At 42.5% G+C, this 21,224-nt stretch overlaps 1 protein-coding gene across 15 annotated transcripts in view; it reads left to right on the forward strand.

Moving 5' to 3' along the window:
- The window catches only part of XYLB (xylulokinase), a 201,322-nt gene that overhangs the window by 44,976 nt on the left and 135,122 nt on the right, over nucleotides 1–21,224 (forward strand). For 14 of the 15 annotated variants that reach the window (XM_058184406.1, XM_058184398.1, XM_058184402.1 and 11 more), the window contains 3 exons: nucleotides 14,373–14,491; nucleotides 15,990–16,071; nucleotides 18,012–18,052. In XM_058184406.1, the coding sequence (XP_058040389.1) occupies nucleotides 14,373–14,491; nucleotides 15,990–16,071; nucleotides 18,012–18,052 (242 nt within the window). Of the gene's footprint in view, nucleotides 1–14,372; nucleotides 14,492–15,989; nucleotides 16,072–18,011; nucleotides 18,053–20,579; nucleotides 20,621–21,224 lie in introns of all 15 variants that reach the window. The other variant, XM_058184399.1, reaches the window with a different exon arrangement.

A 21,224-nucleotide genomic window follows, 5' to 3' on the forward strand; every position in this document is an offset into this window, starting at 1 on the left:
TGCAGTTCAAAGAGTTAGCATTGGCTGAAAAATACCTTTCTCCTGGGCTTTATATCCCTGGTCTCAGCTCTTGAAGATGTACGTTTAGAAAAAAAGAATGCCGTTGATTTGCAGGAACAGTTTTCTTCTTCCTTCTCCCTTCTTTATCTTCCCCAAACAATTGTTAAGCCTCAGTTCTTAGGAGAGAAAAATTCACATGATAACGGGCTTATACCTTTTGAGGGCAAACAAGAATATCTGCAATTTATCTATTAAAACCATTTTGGAATTCTCTAAGACTTCTAGGTTTCCTAGGGCAAGATTTTCTAGGTTTCCTTCTCCATGTTCTTCTTCCTCATCCTCCTTCTCTTCCTCCTCCTTATTTCTTCTCCATGTTCCTTGTAGTTCATGTTCTTTCTCCCTATTCCTCCTCCTCCTCCTCCTTCACATTGCTCCTCCATATTCTTCCTCCATGTTCCTCCTCTTCCTTCTCTATGTTGCTCTTCTATATTCCTCCTCCGTGTTCCTCCACCTCCATGTCTTCCTCCTCCTCCACCTCCCCTTCCCCTCCTTCTCCATGTTGCTCCTCCATAGTGCTTCTCCATGATCCTCCTCCTTCACATTCTTCCTTCTCCATGTTCTTCTTTCTCCTCCATGTTGCTGCTCCATATTCCTCCTCCTCCATGTCTTCCTTTTCCTTTTCCTCCTTGTCCTCCATGTTGCTCCATACTCCTCCTCCGTCTTCGTTCATGTTCCTCCTCCTCCTCCATGTTCTTCTTCTTCTTCCTCCTTCTCCTCTTTCTCCATGTTGCTCCTCCATATTTCTCCTCCATGTTCCCCTCCTTCATGTTCCTCCTCCATGTTTCTCCTCCTCCATGTTCTTCTTCTTCTTCTACCTCCTCCTCCTCCTCCTGCATGGAACTTCTCCTTCTCCATGTTGCTCCTCCATATTCCCCCTCCTTGTCTTCCTTTTCCTCCTCCGCCGCCTCCATTTTGCTCCATACTCCTCCTCCAAGCTCCTCCTCCTTCATGTTCCTCCTTCTCCATGTTCTTCCCCCTTCTCTTCCATTTTGCTCCTCCATGTTCTTCCTCCTCCATTTTCCCCCTCCTCCTTGTTCCTTCTCCATGTTCTTCTTCTTCCTTCTCCCATTGCCCCTTCCCCTGATGAAATGAGCATGATCCACAAAAGTGTATATTATTGCGAATTTTAATTTATTAGTTTTTAATATACTGTTACACTTTCTGTTTTTACTCACAATTAGCCGGGTTTTTTTTAGGATAAAAATAATCTGACAAAAACATATGAGATATTCCCAGATTGTGTTCATTTTAGAAGACGTTTCTGAGCTTTATAAAGAAGTATTCTTTATTGTCTACTAGACAATGCCGCCTAGAGTCAGTTCTCATTAGATGGGCAGCTATATAAATTTGATCAAAGGATTAGAGGAGGAGGGGAAAAAAAAGTTAGCCATCTATTTAATTGCTTCGCTATGTGTTATACTTGGTATTTTCCTCTTTCCAGAGAGCATATATTAAGTAGAAAATGCTATCCACATTTCTAGAATTCCATGATTGACATTGGCTGGTTATTAGGCTTTTTCAGTGCTTCAGATTTGTTTTCCATAAAGTGCTTTGGAGTGTGCAGGCATATGAATTGGTACCCATCTGCACCCTTTTAACCCAGCCTATTCTTTGGGGTGAAGTGGGAGGTCTCCTTGGCTGCACTAGATAGTTGCTATGTAATTCTGGGCGAGGGAAGCATTATTTTAAGCCAGCGTTTTTCAACCATGACAACTTTAAGATGTATGGGCTTCAATTCTCAGAACTCTGCAGCCGGTTGAATTCTAAGAGTTGGTCCACTCAGCTTAAAGTCGAGAAATGATGTTGTATTTAAGCTATTCGTTTAAGCTTATTGCAGGCAGGTGCTATGTTCTTTCTCCTGAATCATCTAAAACATTTTTTTTTTCGATATCAAATTTGAAGAGTGGCATAGATCTACTGGCTACTGGTAGTCCTTGACTTACAGCCACAATTGGGACCAGAATTTCTATTGCTAAGCTGGTTGTTAAGTGAGTCACTCTCGATTTTACAACCTTTTTTTTTTTTTTGCTATGGTTGTTAAGCACAATTGCTAAGTGAATCATGTAGGTCAGTGGTCACCAACTGCTGGTCTGTGGACCACTGGTGGTCCGTGATAAAATTTTGGTGGTCCACAGAAAAATTATTTGCATTTTTTATATTGCACTAAATCAGGGGTCCTCATACTATGGCCCCTGGGCCGGATACGTGCAATGAACATTTGTGTTGCTGCAGAGAGTCTTCCCCCTTTGGGGTCTTTTTGTGTGAGTCGGAGAGGGGCAGAAATTCCGATTTGGGGTCTGCTTCCACCTCCTGGTGTGGGGCTTTGGGCGAAGGCCGGAGGGAAGTGCCGCTGGTGGCGAAGAGCCGGAGGGCCTCGTTCCAGTGGGACTGCCTCATGGCCTGGAACTGGCTGACCATCTCAGCCCGCTGAGCCTCCAGACGCTGGTTCCTGGCCTTGCACTCCTGCAGGTCTTTCCTCTGCTTGGAAAGCCTATGCTCCTAGTCCTCAGTGAGGAGCTTCTGCTGAGCCTCCATCTTGGCCAGATCCAATTTGAAGTGAGCCAGCTGTTTTGCCATTTCGAGGCACCCCTCAAAGTGAGTGACATTGAGTTGGCCACACCCACCCAGTCACATGACTACCTAGCCACACCCACCCAGCCGGTCATTAGGCAGATCATATTAGTGGTCCGCAGGATTTAAACTTACGAATTTAGTGGTCCCCGGGGTCCAAAAGCTTGGGGACCCCTGGTGTAGGTCCACCTTTCCCCATTGACTTTTCTTGTCTGAAGCTATCTGGGAACACCACAAATTACCCCAGCATGCTGCACCAATTATGCAGATTGCCAAGTGCCTGAATTTTGATGTCGTGACTATCGGATGCGGCAATGGTTATAAATGAAAGGACTAATCACAAGTAATCTTTTTCAGTGCTGTAATAAGTTTGAACTACCGTATTTTTCAGAGTATAAGATGCACCTTCCCCCCCCCTCCAAAGAGGGTGAAAATCTGGGTGTGTCTTATACTCTGAATGTAGTCTCGCCAGCTTCTCAAACGGAGGTTTCAGAGGCTGAAAAAAGCATCAGAAACGAAACTTCAGAAAAGAAGCCCCCAAACAGAGCTTCAGAAAAGAAGCCCCCCAAAAGAGCTTCAGAAAAGTCCCTAAACGGAGCTTCAGAAAAGAAGCTCCCAAACAGAGCTTCAGAGGCTTTTTTTTTCTGAAGCTCTGTTTTGGAGGCTTTCAGAGGCAGAATTTTTTTTTTCTGAAACAGAGTTTCAGAGGCAGGAAAAAAAAAAAAAAAAGCAAGGCGCAGAGCTCACAACCAAGGAACCTGTGGCTAAAATTCACCTCTGGGAACAACTGATTGGGGGTATTCCGGGAGGCCGATCCACCTGCCAATCAGCTTTTTTCATATTTTCCTCTCCCAAAACTAAGGTGCGTCTTATACTTCGAAAAATATGGGTAAGTGAAGGACAACCTGCTCTGGTGCGTCTTATACTCTGAAAAATACGGTAGTTATACATTGAGGACTATCTCTTATGCAAAAGGAGGTGACATGCTAATGTGACTGTGGGCCTCTTTTGAAAAGTTAAGTCCAGACTCTTTGTCCTTGTAGAGAGAAGGTAGTTCATGAGAATATTTGCTTGTCATGGGAGACTTGTGTTAAACATAAGGAATCAATTCAGTGGTGGGTTTCATATTATGTTACTACTGGCATGTCCTGTGTGTACATGCTTGCTTTGTGTGCGTGCATGCCTGCCTTCCACACATGTGCCTGGCCTTCCGCACCTGCGCTTTGCTCATGCACATGCCTTCTGCACATGCGCCTGGTCTCAAAAACATAAATAGGATGGCATAGAGCCGGGACAGGTGGGCGGGCCCACACGCGATTTCCACTACCGGTTTGGGTGAACCGGTTGGAACCAGCTGAATACCAACTCTGGATCAATTCCCTTTAGATCAGTTCCCGTTTCTTTTCTGCTTTCTATACAATAACAGATTAACAGAACAACAGAACTGGAAGGGACCTTGGAGGTCTTTTAGTCCAACCCTCCGGTGTTGGAACACCCAAAGTTTCCAAAGGCAACCCATTCCTCTGATTAATTAGAATAGAATAGAATTTTATTGGCCAAGTGTGATTGGACACGCAAGGAATTTGTCTTGGTGCATATGCTCTCAGTGTACATAAAAGAAAAGATACCTTCATCAAGAATAGAATAGAATAGAATAGAATAGAATAGAATAGAATAGAATAGAATAGAATAGAATTTTTTATTGGCCAAGTGTGATTGGACACACAAGGAATTTGTCTTGGTGCATATGCTCTCAGCGTACATAAAAGAAAAGATACCTTCATCAAGAATTCTAAGAATAGAATAGAATAGAATAGAATAGAATAGAATAGAATTTTTTATTGGCCAAGTGTGATTGGACACACAAGGAATTTGTCTTGGTGCATAGGGTCGCAGTGTACATAAAAGAAAAGATACCTTCATCAAGAATTCTAAGAATAGAATAGAATAGAATAGAATAGAATAGAATAGAATAGAATAGAATAGAATAGAATAGAATAGAATAGAAATTTTTATTGGCCAAGTGTGATTGGACACACAAGGAATTTGTCTTGGTGCATATGCTTTCAGTGTACATAAAAGAAAAGATACATTCATCAAGAATTCTAAGAATAGAATAGAATAGAATAGAATAGAATAGAATAGTATTTTTTATTGGCCAAGTGTGATTGGACACACAAGGAATTTGTCGTGGTGCATATGCTCTCACTGTACATAAAAAAAATGCGTTCATCAGGAAGTCTAAGAATAAAATAGAACAGAACAGAACAGAATAGATTAGTATTTTTTATTGGACACACAAGGAATTTGTCTTGGTGCATATGCTCTCAGCGTACATAAAAGAAAAGATACCTTCATCAAGTTACAACACTTACAATGCTTAATGATAGTCATATTCTATTCTGATTAATTTTATTCTTATTTCTAAATTGATTAGTTTCCACCCATTGCTTCTTGTCCTGCCGTCAGGTGCTTTGGAGAATAGGTTGACCCCTCTTCTTGGTGGCAGCCTCTTAGATATTGGAACACTGTTATCATGTCTCCCAGAATCCTTCTCTTGTTAGATTAGACATATCTTTTTCCTGCAACTCATCTTCATATGTTTCAGCCTCCGGTCCTCTAATCTCTTGTTAGGCCTCATTCTACAATTGTTAATAGTGCTGGGGTTTTTTTGTTTTTTTGTTTTGCCCTCCTCTAGGATCATTCAGATTCTTTCAGGTGACTTGCAAAGAACTTCTATCCCTGTCTCCAGAATTACTCTTCTTTCCTTTCTGTTTCCCTTTGCATTACCCAGGCAAATGAAAGCTTTAAAACTCAATTTTGGGTTGGGAATGTTTCAGCTGGTTATTAGGGGCTGCATTTTAAAAGAGGCATCATTTAAATGATGAAATGTTGTACCCTGCAGATAGAGAAGAAGATAGGATCTGTCAAATAGCTCCCACCTGGCTTGGAAAGTGTTCATAATCCTCAGTTTTGGACTGAGCAAGTGCCCGTGGCAATTTGCCTGCCTGCTAATTGCTTTCTGGTCTGTGGCAGGAGAACCACCCCAGCCTTATGCCAGTTGGCATGACACGTTCAGTGTCTCTTTTCTTCCAGTAGGAGCTGGGGATCTGGCAGGATTCCAGGGAAGAGCAGAATTAAGGCTTCTTTATTCAGTGGGGATGGGAGAAGAGGGCAGAAATAAGCCTCTGGGAATTGCAGTCCGACTATCTTTTCTCCTTTCTGCTCTTGTGGATATCCGGCAACTAGCAACACCTATCGGGAAAGATTTGCCCATATCCCTCTCCCTCTCTCTCTGCCTTCCTCCCTCTCTCCTTCCATCTCTCTTTCTCCTCTCTGTTTCTCTCCTTTCTCTGTCTCTCTCTCCTTCCATCTCTCTCTCCTCTCCCCCTTTCTCCTTCCATTTCTCTCTCCCATCTCTCTCCCTTCTCTGTCTCTCTCTCATTCCATCTCTGACTCTCTCTTCTCTGTCTTTCTCTCCTTTCTCTCTCTCTCTCCTTCCATTTCTCTCTCCTTCCATCTCTCTCTCCTCTCCCCCTTTCTCCTTCCATTTCTCTCTTCCATCTCTCTCTCTCTCCTTCCATCTCTCTCTCTTCTCTGTCTCTCTCACCTTTCTTTCTCTCTCCTTCCATCTCTCTCTCCTTCCATTTCTCTCTCCTTCCATCTCTCTCCTCTCCCCCTTTCTCCTTCTATCTTCCATCTCTCTCCCATCTCTCTCTTCTCTGTCTCTCGCCTTTCTTTCTCTCTCCTTCCATCTCTCTCCTCTCCCCTTTCTCTTCCATCTCTCTCTTCCATCTCTCTCTCCTTCCATCTCTCTCTATCTCTCTTCTCTGTCTCTCTCGCCTTTCTTTCTCTCTCCTTCCATCTCTCTCTCCTTCCATTTCTCTCTCCTTCCATCTCTCTCCTCTCCCCCTTTCTCCTTAGTTTTAGTTTAGTTTTATTAGATTTTTATACCGCCCTTCTCCCGAAGGACTCAGGGCGGTGTACAGCCGAAATAAAATACAGAGTATATACAATTAAAAGAAATTAAAAGAAACTATTAATAAATGGCCGATAATTTAAAATTAAAAAATTTACAAATGTTTAAAATCTCTAAAACCCCAATTTAAAATCAGTATTTATGCCAGTCCTGCTTGAATAAATAAGTATGTTTTTAGCTCACGACGGAAGGTCGAAGATCAGGAACTTGGCGTAAGCCAGGGGAGTTCGTTCCAGGCGTCGGTGCTCCCACAGAGAAGGCCCTACCCTGGGAGCCGCCAGCCGACATTGTTTGGCGGACGGCACCCTGAGAAACCCTCTCTGTGAGAGCGTCTGGTCGATGGGAGGCATACGGTAACAGCAGGCGGTCTCGTAAGTACCGGGTCCTAAGCCATGGGCGCTTTAAAGGTGGTAACCAGGATCTTGAAGCGCACCCAAAGACCACAGGAAGCCAGTGCAAACTACGGGCAGAGGTGTTACGTGGGAGCCTCGGCGGCTCCCATTACCACTCGCGCAGCTGCATTCTGGACTAACTGCAGCCTCCGGGTGCACCTCAAGGCAGCCCATGTGAGAGCATTGCAATAATCCAGCGAGGCGTAACCAGGCGTGGTGACCGTGCATAAGGCATCCCGGTCAAGGAAGGGCGCAACTGGCGAACCAAGCGAACTTGGTAAAAGCCCTCCTGGTGACGGCTGCCAGATGTTCCTCAAAGGACAGCCGGCCATCAGGAGGGCGCCCAAGTTGCGAACCACCTCCTTTGGGGCCACTAACTGCTTTCAACAGTCAGCTGCGGATGCAGCTGACTGTACCGGGGTGCCGGAATCCACAGCCACTCCGTCTTGGAGGGATTGAGCTTGAGTCTGTTTCTCCCCATCCTTCCATATTCCATCTCTCTCCCATCTCTCTCTCTTCTCTGTCTCTCGCCTTTCTTTCTCTCTCCTTCCATCTCTCTCTCCTCTCCCCCTTTCTCTTTCCATTTCTCTCTTCCATCTCTCCTTCCATCTCTCTCTATCTCTCTTCTCTGTCTCTCTCGCCTTTCTTTCTCTCTCCTTCCATCTCTCTCTCCTTCCATCTCTCTCTCCTCTCCCCCTTTCTCCTTCCATTTCTCTCTTCCATCTCTCTCTCTCCCCTTCCATCTCTCTCTTCTCTGTCTCTCTCACCTTTCTCTCTCCATCTCTCTCTCTCTTCCATCTCCTTCCATCTCTCTCTCTCTCTCTGTCTCTGTCGCCTTTCTTTCTCTCCTTCCATCTCTCTCCTTCCATTTCTCTCTCCTTCCATCTCTCTCTCCTCTCCCCCTTTCTCCTTCCATTTCTCTCTTCCATCTCTCTCTCTCTCCTTCCATCTCTCTCTCTTCTCTGTCTCTCTCACCTTTCTTTCTCTCTCCTTTCTCTCTCTCTCTCCTTCCATTTCTCTCTCCTTCCATCTCTCTCTCCTCTCCCCCTTTCTCTTTCCATTTCTCTTCCATCTCTCTCCCATCTCCTTCCATCTCTCTCTGTCTCTCTCTCTCTTCTTTCTCTCTCCTTCCATCTCTCCTCTCTCTCTCTCTCCTTCCATCTCTCTCTCTGTCTCTCTCACCTTTCTCTCTCTCCTTTCTCTCTCTCTCCTTCCATCTCTCTCTTCCATCTCTCCTCTCCCCTTTCTCCTTCCATATTCCATCTCTCTCCCATCTCTCTCTCTTCTCTGTCTCTCGCCTTTCTTTCTCTCTCCTTCCATCTCTCTCTCCTCTCCCCCTTTCTCTTTCCATTTCTCTCTTCCATCTCTCTCTCCCCTTCCATCTCTCCTTCCATCTCTCTCTATCTCTCTTCTCTGTCTCTCTCGCCTTTCTTTCTCTCTCCTTCCATCTCTCTCTCCTTCCATTTCTCTCTCCTTCCATCTCTCTCCTCTCCCCCTTTCTCCTTAGTTTTAGTTTAGTTTTATTAGATTTTATACGCCTTCTCCCGAAGAAATTAAAAGAAACTATTAATAAATGGCCGATAATTTAAAATTAAAAATTTACAAATGTTTAAAATCTCTAAAACCCCAATTTAAAATCACTATTTATGCCAGTCCTGCTTGAATAAATAAGTATGTTTTAGCTCACGACGGAAGGTCGAAGATCAGGAACTTGGCGTAAGCCAGGGGAGTTCGTTCCAGGCGTCGGTGCTCCCACAGAGAAGGCCCTACCCTGGGAGCCGCCAGCCGACATTGTTTGGCGGGCGGCACCCTGAGAAACCCTCTCTGTGAGCGTCTGGTCGATGGGAGGCATACGGTAACAGCAGGCGGTCTCGTAAGTACCGGGTCCTAAGCCATGGGCGCTTTAAAGGTGGTAACCAGGATCTTGAGCGCACCGAAAGACCACAGGAAGCCAGTGCAAACTACGGGCAGAGGTGTTACGTGGGAGCCTCGGCGGCTCCCATTACCACTCGCGCAGCTGCATTCTGGACTAACTGCAGCCTCCGGGTGCACCTCAAGGCAGCCCATGTGAGAGCATTGCAATAATCCAGCGAGGCGTAACCAGGCGTGGTGACCGTGCATAAGGCATCCCGGTCAAGGAAGGGCGCAACTGGCGAACCAAGCGAACTTGGTAAAAGCCCTCCTGGTGGCGGCTGCCAGATGTTCCTCAAGGACAGCCGGCCATCAGGAGGGCGCTCCTTCCATCTCTCTCCTTCCATTCTCTCTCCTTTCTCTCTCCATCTCTCTCTCTCCTTCCATCTCTCTCTCCTTTCTCTCTCTCTCTCTTCTTTCTCTCTCCTTCCATCTCTCTCCTCTCCCCTTTCTCTTCCATTTCTCTCTTCCATCTCTCTCTCTCTCTCCTTCCATCTCTCTCTCCTCTCCCCCTTTCTCCTTCCATTTCTCTTCCATCTCTCTCTCTCCCCTTCCATCTCCCCTTCCATCTCTCTCTCTCTCTTCTCTGTCTCTGTCGCCTTTCTTTCTCTCTCCTTCCATCTCTCTCCTTCCATTTCTCTCTCCTTCCATCTCTCTCTCCTCTCCCCCTTTCTCCTTCCATTTCTCTCTTCCATCTCTCTCTCTCCCCTTCCATCTCTCTCTCTTCTCTGTCTCTCTCACCTTTCTTTCTCTCTCCTTCCATCTCTCTCTCCTTCAATTTCTCTCTCCTTCCATCTCTCTCTCCTCTCCCCCTTTCTCCTTCCATTTCTCTCTTCCATCTCTCTCTCTCCCCTTCCATCTCCCCTTCCATCTCTCTCTCTCTCTCTTCTCTGTCTCTCTCACCTTTCTTTCTCTCTCCTTCCATCTCTCTCTTTTCCATTTCTCTCTCCTTCCATCTCTCTCCTCTCCCCTTTCTCCTTCCATTTCTCTCTCCATCTCTCTCTCCCTTCCATCTCTCTCTCTTCTCTCTCTCTCACCTTTCTCTCTCTCCTTCCATCTCTCTCTCTCTCCCCTTTCTCCTTCCATTTCTCTCCATCTCTCTCTCCCCTTTCTCTTTCCATCTCTCTCTTCTCTGTCTCTGTCGCCTTTCTTCTCTCTCCTTCCATCTCTCTCTCCCCTTTCTCTTTTCCATTTCTCTCCATCTCTCTCTCCTCCCCCTTTCTCCTTCCATTTCTCTCTTCCATCTCTCTCTCCTTCCATCTCCCTTCCATCTCTCTCTCTCTCTCTGTCTCTCTGCCTTTCTTTCTCTCCTTCCATCTCTCTCTCTCCTTCCATTTCTCTCTCTCCCCTTTCTCCTTCCATTTCTCTCTTCCATCTCTCTCTCCTTCCATCTCCTTCCATCTCTCTCTCTCTCTTCTCTGTCTCTCACCTTTCTTTCTCTCTCCTTCATCTCTCTCTCCTTCCATTCTCTCTCCTTCCATCTCTCTCTCCTCTCCCCTTTCTCCTTCCATTTCTCTCTTCCATCTCTCTCTCCTTCCATCTCCCCTTCCATCTCTCTCTCTCTCTCTTCTCTGTCTCTCTCGCCTTTCTTTCTCTCTCCTTCCATCTCTCTCTCCTTCCATTTCTCTCTCCTCTCCCCCTTTCTCCTTCCATTTCTCTCTTCCATCTCTCTCTCTCCCCTTCCATCTCCCCTTCCATCTCTCTCTCTCTCTTCTCTGTCTCTCTCGCCTTTCTTTCTCTCTCCTTCCATCTCTCTCTCCTTCCATTTCTCTCTCCTTCCATTTCTCTCTCCTCTCCCCCTTTCTCCTTCCATTTCTCTCTTCCATCTCTCTCTCCTTCCATCTCTCCCCTCCCTCTCTCCCTCCCTCTCTTTCTCTCTTGAAGGAACTTTATCTGAAGCTGAGAAATCAGAAAAAGGGAACGGAATGGAAAAACAAATACTTGGCTTCACTGCTAGAGATTAGAGGCAAGAGAGAGTGAGCAGGAAAACAAGACCGTGTATCCCCACTTCCCCCCTGTTCAAAAGAAACCTTCCAAGGCTGCTGGTGATGTTCCTTTTTCTAAGTTCCATCCTCCAGTCTAGTGGCAACCCTTCAGATTCACTGGGGCTGTAACAGTTGATTGCAAAATCTGGAATTAATGCAGATCTGGAAGGCTTATGGTTGGAGACGACTGAACTAAACCTCGATTTCATATTACTGAGATTTTTGATAGCCCTGACGAGACGATCTGTGTCCTTCTGCTGGAGACTCTTTCTCAAATCGGAGTATCTTCTCAAATGCATGTCCATGTGTGTTTGCGGTCTTGGATCTCTTTGGATTAGAGTCTAGGACAGGCTGTTTCTCACTGACTTCACAAAAACTCTTGCTAAGGGCAATTAAAATTTCATTAGAAGGATATCTCCAACTATATCCCAAGCCTTTCTTGATCTTCAGTCCTTCGCAGCTTGGATCGCAAAACTACAAGTGGCAATAGATGTAGAGAAACCCCAAATGTAGCATAGGAAAATTTGCTTAGTTGCCAGGAAGATTTCAGGTCGGATATTTCAAATAGGTGACCTCAGGAAGGAAGCAGGCAAGATCAAAGAATGGGCATTGATCCAGTAGATGAGTAAAGAGCTCCTAGCCTCGGTTTTGTCCACCTACTATATAAAGCTACGAGGTTGTGAATTGCATTTTGCTTCCTTTGACTATTACACTCAACCTTTGGTTTGCAGTCACTCACTTTCCTTGATGAAATCTGTACAGGTAACCCTCAACTTAAAATTAGCTGAGCAACTGTTCCAAGTGTTCCAATATCTCAGGGGTTACTACAAAGAAGAGGGAGTCAAACTATTCTCCAAAGCACCTGAGGGCAGGACAAGAAGCAATGGGTGGAAACTAATCAAGGAGAGAAGCAACCTAGAACTAAGGAGAAATTTGCTGACAGTTAGAACAATTAATCAGTGGAACAACTTGCCTGCAGAAGTTGTAAATGCTCCAACACTGGAAGTTTTTAAGAAAATGTTGGATAGCCATTTGTCTGAAATGGTGTAGGGTTTCCTGCCTGGGCAGGGGGTTGGACTAGAAGACCTCCAAGGTCCCTTCCAACTCTGATATTATTATTATTATTATTATTATTATTATTATTATTATTATTATTATTATTATTATTATTATTATTATTATTAGTTAGGCCATTGTTGAAACAAGTGATTTATTAGTGTGATCAAATCAGCGGTGAAATGTGAACCTGTTTGCTACCGGTTTGCTGGCTGCGCTGTGCGCCAAATGTGTGTGATGCACGCACATACACAGTTCGCACCAAACACATGCACAATACACGCCAAAAGGAGGTTTGGGAAGGTAAGTAGAACAGTGGGTGAGGGGGGAATCACCTGTGGCACGCAATCTTGGGAACCTTTTAAAAAACTTTTTTAAAGCATTTTTTACTATCTGTTTGGGCGAATAGGTAGTAAAAAATGCTTTAAAAAAGGTGAAAAAAAGGGGTCCCAAGATCACAGCTGTGTCGTTGGAACCTTTTTTTTTACTTTTTAAAAGAATTTTTAAACTTCCTGTTCGCCTGAACCAGTAATAAAAAATTGCTTTAAAAAGTAAAAAAAAAAAAAAGTTCCGATGATCGTACGTTCCTCAGCTGATCATTGGAACTTTTTTAAAACATTTTTTTACTACCGGTTCAGTGAACCAATAGCATTTTTTACTACTGGTTCAGGCAAAGCGGCCCTAACTGGTAGCATTTCACCCCTGGATCAAATGTGATCACAGTCCTCACATTTTTGACTGTGGCAATATCACTGTAACCACATGCCTTGCAGTTCAGGCACTTGGCAATCCCAATATGCTGGCTACAGTTGCAGTGTCCTGTAGTCCTGTGATCACCGTTTGTGACTTTCCTAGCTAGCTCCCTACAAGGAAAGTCAATATTGTGTCTGTGCCCCCCGAGTCGGGCTCCCTGCCAGAAAGTGACTTGGAAAGTGAGGGGGAAGGGCCATCAGTACCGGCTTCCCTGGCTCAGCTCCAGGAGCCAGAGGCAGGCCAGGTGGAAAAGATAACGAGGCCTCCGTCCCCTGACTCTTTCCCCCCCAGGCCACGCCTCCAGACCCGGCTGATGGCAATCAGGCCTGGCTGGACCCTAGGTTTCATAGGCAGGAGAGGAGGGAACAACAGAAGCAGGGGTGGGGCAGGCCTAGGAAGTGCTGAATCATGGAGCCACACCCCACAGAATATAAAGGCAGCAAGAGCTGCTGTGCCTCTTCATAGCAGGCAAATCAACTGATTAACTAAGAGCTGAAGTACTGTTTGTTCCTGGATGACTCATCAGCGTCGAGGGAGATAACAGAGACACTTGGCAGATGCTCGCTAGTTTGCTGCCAGAGCTGATAGTGCCGGCTAATTAAGCCATCGCTCGGACGGAGGCGAGGGGGGACAGAACAGTCAATAGGGAAAGCTGGATCTACTTAACAACCACATGATTCTATTAACGACCAGGATAAAAAAAGTTTGTAAAATCAGACATAGTCCCATGATAGTTCATCTAACAACTGCATTGCTAAGAGATGGACGTTCTGCTCCCAAATTCTATATTCTGGAAGACAAGGCTTCTTGGTAGAAATATTCCTACTTTGAAATATCTGCATAAGAAAAACTTCTACAGGTAGTCTTTGACTTACAACAGTTCGTTTAGTGACCGTCCAAGTTTACAACGGCACTAAAAATTGTACCATTTTTCACTTTTGACCATCGCCACATCTCCATGGTCACATGATCAAAATTCAGGCGCTTGGCAACTGACTCATATTTATGATGAGTATCCTGGGGTCATGTGATTCCCTTTTGCGACCTTTTGAGAAGCAAAATCAATGGGGTGGGAGCCAGATTCACTTAACAACCTTGTGATTAACTTAATAACCTGCAGTAATTTACTTAACAACTGTGACAAGAAAGATCGTAAAATGGGGCAAAACTCACTTAACAATTGTCTTGCTTAACAACAGAAATCTTAGGCTTGTGGTTGTAAGTCAAGGACTACCTGTAACTTCAGTTGCTTTCTTTGGCAATTTAACGCTGCCACTTAGAAGCAAAATGTGTTGTTTGTTTGCTGTGATTTTGATAACAGTTGTCTTGCTCAATATGCTTTTTTTTGGAAGGACTGTTAGACTGGTTTTTTTTGTTTTTTGTTTTTATTTACCTGATAGTTTTTTTGTTCTAAGGTCTGTCTTATTCTGCAAGCTTCATATGCCCAGAATGTGTCTGATAATAATAAATGATACAGTAATAATAACATTAAACAGATGATGAGGAACAATCTTGTGTGTTATGGCAAACGTACAGAATTTAAATTTTAGGATTATATGTTTTTCATCTTCCTTTTTCTCTTTACCCTCTTCTCTGCATATATGGAATCTAATGATTACTTTTTGAAGGGATCTGTTGGAAAATAATTCTGTTTTCCTCTTGCAGGATCTGGCATGAATTTATTGCAGATTCGGGAAAAAGTTTGGAATCAAGTCTGCCTTGATGCTTGTGCACCCCAATTGGGAGAAAAACTGGACCAACCTGTGCCCTCCAGCAAAATACTGGTATGATTAACTGTGGAATGAATAAGGCGAGTGTAACAGTGGGAGAAATCAGAATTAGAATCTGTAGATCCTGTATTTATTTGGAGTGTCAATGGGAAATTCTATGCTACAGATTTATTGTTATTGTTCCTATGAGTCAGTGTTCACTCCTGGTAACTGCCTGGATGAGTCCCTTGGGTTTTTGGCAAAGTTTCGGAAGTGATTTGCCATTGTCTTTTTTCCTAGGGCAATGATAGAATGACTGGCCTAAGGTCAACCAGCTGGCTTTGTGCCTAAGGCAGAACCCATAGTATTCCATTTTCTTTCTTGGTGCCTTAACCAGTAGATCAAACTGTCCCTTAGTATAGATTTAAACTGACATAGATTGTCATTACTTCTCCTGAAGATAGCTTGTTCAGGCTCTGTTCATCTGTTCATCTGGTTCCACAGGTTCCTTTGGAAGAAATAGCTGCATTTTCAGGCATTTCTTATTTGTAGTGTTGATGGATCCTTGCTAAGAATTCTGTCTGTCCATTCATCTATCCATGTATCAATGCATCAGTCCCATCCCATCCCATCTATCCACTCACCCACCCACCTACCCACCCACAAACATGCCCATCAACTGACTGACCCATCCCTCCCTCCCATCCCATCCCATCCCATCTCATCCCACCCACCCATCCACCCACCCATTGGCTAACTGATCCATCCATCCATCCACCCACCTTGGGATATTTTGGGATAGAGATGGGATGGGATGGTCAATAGATATTGACCATCCCATCCCATCTCTATCCCAAAATGTATCTTTTCTTTTATGTACACTGAGAGCGTATGGACCAAGACAAATTTCTTGTGTGTCCAATCACACTTGGCCAATAAAGAATTCTATTCTATTCTATTCTATTCTATTCTATTCTATTCTATTCTATTCTATTCTATTCTATTCTATTCTATTCTATTCTATTCTATTCTATTCTATTCTATTCTAATCTTATCCCTCCATCCACCTACCCATCCCATCTATCCAGCCACTCATCCATCTTATTTATCCATCAATCCATCCACCCACCTTTGCTTAATGAGAACAATGTTTTATAACGACTAGATGAAAGAGCCTCTGTTTCAACATTAGGATGGTTGAAAATTGTTTTGGAAATGGATGTTTCCAAGATTGTTAAATTTGCTAAAAAACAAACCAGATTTTAAAAAAAACGAAAAACAAAAAAAACCCCCACAACAATTGCCTGGTTTTTTGTAATAAGGAAATAAAAACATATTTAATCTTTTGCAAATTCAAACTGCCAGAGTCATTTTGATACTCTTCCAAGGGATTTAGGAAGTGTTAACCCTAGAAGGGAAGGTCCCAACATTCTTTGAAGGGGAGTTTTGGTTTTTCTGTTCAAGGGGAGTTTGAAGGGGAGTCTTGGTTTTTCTGTTCAAAATGTGTTGTTCTGAAACCAAATAGCTATATCATTTGTTTTTAAAAATAAAATGGTTAAATTTCATTCTTTAGGGTTTAATTTCACCCTATTACACTGAACGCTTTGGATTTAATCCTGCCTGCAAAATAATAGCATTTACTGGTGACAATCCAGGTAAGGAGGTTTAAAATTCTAAAGCAAGGAACTTTATTTTTTTGCTCAGTTTTATCTTGAGAAGGCAGGTGAAATGTCTGTATAATTATTCCATAGGAAAAAAAATTCTCTATGAATAATTTCCAAGAGAAACCTTGGTATTTTCAAAATTTAATGCAATGCAGTCCTTCAAAAGAAGAAAGATCTACAAGTAGTTCTCAATTTACAATAAAACTGGCACCAGAATTTCCATTGCTAAGCAAGGCAGTTGTTCAGTGAGTTGGATCTGATTTTATGACCATTTTTGCCATGGTTCTTCAATCAATCACTACAGTTGTTAAGTGAATCTATGGTTGTTAAGTGAATCTAGCTTTCCTTTTGGCTTTGCTTGTTGGAAGCCATCTAGGAAGGTTGCAAATAGTGCATGACCCTCAGACACTGCAGCAGTTGTAAATATATCCTGATTATCCAAATGTCTATGGAGATTCTCAGTCATCCAGGTCATGGTTGTCCCAAAGCTGCTTTTTCAAGAGGCAACTGGACTTACTTTGTTTTTCTTTGAAGACATTTTGCTTTTCATCCAAGAAGAAGAGCTTCAGAGCTGAAGAAGCTTCTCGGATGAGAAAGGAAACGTCTTCAATGTCAGCCTTCCAAAACTGACATTCAAACAAAAACTAGAAAGTCCAACTGAAAAACAGCTTCGGGCCAAGTGTCCCAAGTTTGATTACGTGACTGTGGTCAATGCTGCAATGGTTGTAAGTGGGAGAGCCAGTCATAAGTTAATTTTTTTCAGTACTGCTATAACTTCAGATGTAACTTCAAGTATTTGAAGTTATAAGAGTAAGTTGTAATCAATTTACAAACAAATGATTGTAAGTTGAGGACTACCTGTACTTAGGTCCTACCAAAATCAGTAAGAACTTGAGATGATAATTGATTATTTCAGTCTTACTGGTCTCTGTGAGGATTCAGAGTGGGTATTTTCTATTTTAATTTTTTTATTGTTTTAATGTGATACACAATCTGACAAACACACAACAACTCCTACCCTCAAAACGACGCTATAGAGCACTGCACACCAGAACAACTAGACACAAGAACAGTTTTTTCCCGAAGGCCATCACTCTGCTAAACAAATAATTCCCTCAACACTGTCAGACTATTTACTGAATCTGCACTACTATTAATCGTTTCATAGTTCCCATCACCAATCTCTTTCCACTTATGACTGTATGACTATAACTTGTTGCTGGCAATCCTTATGATTTATATTGATATATTGACCATCAATTGTGTTGTAAATGTTGTACCTTGATGAACGTATCTTTTCTTTTATGTACACTGAGAGCATATGCACCAAGACAAATTCCTTGTGTGTCCAATCACACTTGGCCAATAAAATTCTATTCTATTCTATTCTATTCTATTCTATTCTATTTTATTCTATTCTATTCTATTCTATTCTATTCTATTCTATTCTATATAACATATAAATATTTCCTATTTCTAAACAGCGTTTCTTAGTGGTCTTCTTTCTCTTTTATACCTTTCCCCCCAAATCACATTTGTTATTTTATTTTCTTTCTTATTGCCTTTTCTTTATTTACATTAAATTATCTAATACTAATAGCTTTACTATTCTAGATTCTTATATATATATATAATATATATATACATTATATATTTATTATTTACATATTATACATTTCTAATATATTCTGTACATTCTAATTTCTCCCCTTTGTTTGTTTTTCCTTTATTTCTAGACTCAAGCCATTCATACCATTTATTTCAGATTGTATAATAATCTGTCTCTTCTTTCTCTTTAATTTCTTTTGTTAACTTGTCCATTTCGGCACATTCTAAAACTTTCCCTATCACTTCTTCAGAGTGAGTATTTTCTTGTTTGCATGCTTTGCATAGTCTATTCTTTAACTGAACTTCCTTGTTTTCATTTTCAGCATCTTTGGCCGGGATGAGGCTTTCTGAAGGAGACATAGCAGTAGGTGTCACCATCTTCATTAGCTAACATTCATACTGTGAATTGGAGTAAGAATCTTGAGATCCATGCTATCATGAGTCTTAGAGAGCATCTCTGAGTTAGGTATTCCGATCCAATGGTGGGATTCAGCTGGTTTGGGATGATTTGGGCAAGACAGTAGTTAAATCGCCGGCTGGCCCCACCCTTCCCCTCCCTGCCCTGCCCCTTCCAGGAGTCCCCACATGCCCCATTTTAGCTCCCAGGTAAGTGCAGGGAGGCCTCCTAAATAGGGTGTGGGGTGAGGTGCGGCCAGTGGTGGGATTCAAATAACTTAACAACCGATGCTCTGCCCTAATGACCAGCTGGGTAGGCGTGGCTCGGTGGTCATGTGACCGTGTGAGCGTGGCCAACTCAACGTCACTCACATCGATGGGCGCTTCACCTTAGCTGTTACAATGTAACAAGGGTTAACCAGAGAGGCAGTTTCTGTAAGCAGGGCAATAAAGATCAGGCTAGAAACACCACCAGAATGTTTCCTTCCTGCCTTCCTTACAGGATTAGCCCCGTAAAGTGGGGAAAAAACAAAATAAGGTTTCTTCCAACAACCAATTCTCCAAACTGCTTAGAAAGTTAACAACTGGTTCTCCCTAATAGGTGCGAACCGGCTGAATCCCACCATTGGGTGCGGCATCCTCACCCTCACCCCCACCACGGCCCGTTTTTGCTCCTGGGGAGTGCAGGAAGCCCTGGCCACGCCCACCATGGCCACGCCCACCCAGCCGCTCATTAGGTCAGAGAACCCGTTGTAAAATTATTTGAATCCCACCACTGTTCAGATCCCATCGATTTTGGTGGAAAAGATGCGGGCTTGCCCCTGAAACCTTTCCTTGCTGATAAGTTCTAGAGAAGCTAAATTTTTTTTTTTTATAAATTCATGATCTATCTCAGCATAGAACTGGGTGTTGCTTTGTCATGTGCTGCCCACTAATTCATTATCATTATTCATTTATAGATATCCTTGACTTATAATAGTTTGTTTAGCGACTGTTTGACGTTACAACAGCACTGGGGGAAAAAAAGTGATTGATGACTATTTTTCGAGACAGTTGTTAAATGAGTTTTGTCCCATTTTACAACTTTTCTTGCCGCAGTTGTTAAGTGAATCATTGCAGTTGTTAAGTTAATAACACTGTTGTTAAATGAATCCAGCTTCCCCATTGGCTTTGCTTGTCAGAAGATTGCAAAAGGGGATCACATGACCTTAGGACACTGCAACCGTCATAAATATGAGCCAGTTGCCAAACATCTGAATTTCCATAAGTCTCAGTGCCATTGTAACTTCAAACAGTCCCTAAAAGAATTGTTGTAAGTGGGAGAGCCAGTCATAAGTTAATTTTTTTCAGTACTGCTATAACTTCAGATGTAACTTCAAGTATTTGAAGTTATAAGAGTAAGTTGTAATCAATTTACAAACAAATGATTGTAAGTTGAGGACTACCTGTACTTAGGTCCTACCAAAATCACTAAGAACTTGAGATGATAATTGATTATTTCAGTCTTACTGGTCTCTGTGAGGATTCAGAGTGGGTATTTTCTATTTTAATTTTTTTATTGTTTTAATGTGATACACAATCTGACAAACACACAACAACTCCTACCCTCAAAACGACGCTATAGAGCACTGCACACCAGAACAACTAGACACAAGAACAGCTTTTTCCCGAAGGCCATCACTCTGCTAAACAAATAATTCCCTCAACACTGTCAGACTATTTACTGAATCTGCACTACTATTAATCGTTTCATAGTTCCCATCACCAATCTCTTCCCACTTATGACTGTATGACTATAACTTGTTGCTGGCAATCCTTATGATTTATATTGATATATTGATCATCAATTGTGTTGTAAATGTTGTACCTTGATGAACATATCTTTTCTTTGATGTACACTGACAGCATATGCACCAAGACAAATTCCTTGTGTGTCCAATCACACTTGGCCAATAAAATTCTATTCTATTCTATTCTATTCTATTCTATTCTATTCTATTCTATTCTATTCTATATAACATATAAATATTTCCTATTTCTAAACAGCGTTTCTTAGTGGTCTTCTTTCTCTTTTATACCTTTCCCCCCAAATCACATTTGTTATTTTATTTTCTTTCTTATCGCCTTTTCTTTATTTACATTAAATTATCTAATACTAATAGCTTTACTATTCTAGATTCTTATATATATATATATAATATATATATACATTATATATTTATTATTTACATATTATACATTTCTAATATATTCTGTACATTCTAATTTCTCCCCTTTGTTTGTTTTTCCTTTATTTCTAGACTCAAGCCATTCATACCATTTATTTCAGATTGTATAATAATCTGTCTCTTCTTTCTCTTTAATTTCTTTTGTTAACTTGTCCATTTCGGCACATTCTAAAACTTTCCCTATCACTTCTTCAGAGTGAGTATTTTCTTGTTTGCATGCTTTGCATAGTCTATTCTTTAACTGAACTTCCTTGTTTTCATTTTCAGCATCTTTGGCTGGGATGAGGCTTTCTGAAGGAGACATAGCAGTAGGTGTCACCATCTTCATTAGCTAACATTCATACTGTGAATTGGAGTAAGAATCTTGAGATCCATGCTATCATGAGTCTTAGAGAGCATCTCTGAGTTAGGTATTCCGATCCAATGGTGGGATTCAGCTGGTTTGGGATGATTTGCGCAAGACAGTAGTTAAATTGCCGGCTGGCCCCACCCTTCCCCTCCCTCCCCTGCCCCTTCCAGGAGTCCTCACATGCCCCATTTTAACTCCCAGGTAAGTGCAGGGAGGCCTCCTAAATAGGGTGTGGGGTGAGGTGCGGCCAGTGGTGGGATTCAAATAACTTAACAACCGATGCTCTGCCCTAATGACCATCTGGGTAGGCGTGGCTCGGTGGTCATGTGACTGTGTGAGCGTGGCCAACTCAACGTCACTCACATCGGTGGGCGCTTCACCTTAGCTGTTACAATGTAACAAGGGTTAACCAGAGAGGCAGTTTCTGTAAGCAAGGCAATAAAGATTAGGCTAGAAACGACACCAGAATGTTTCCTTCCTGCCTTCCTTACAGGATTAGCCCCGTAAAGTAGAAAAAAACAAAATAAGTTTTCTTCCAACAACCAATTCTCCAAACTGCTTAG

Source organism: Ahaetulla prasina, chromosome 4, assembly GCF_028640845.1.
Source record: "Ahaetulla prasina isolate Xishuangbanna chromosome 4, ASM2864084v1, whole genome shotgun sequence".
Classification (NCBI taxonomy): Eukaryota; Metazoa; Chordata; class Lepidosauria; order Squamata; family Colubridae; genus Ahaetulla; species Ahaetulla prasina.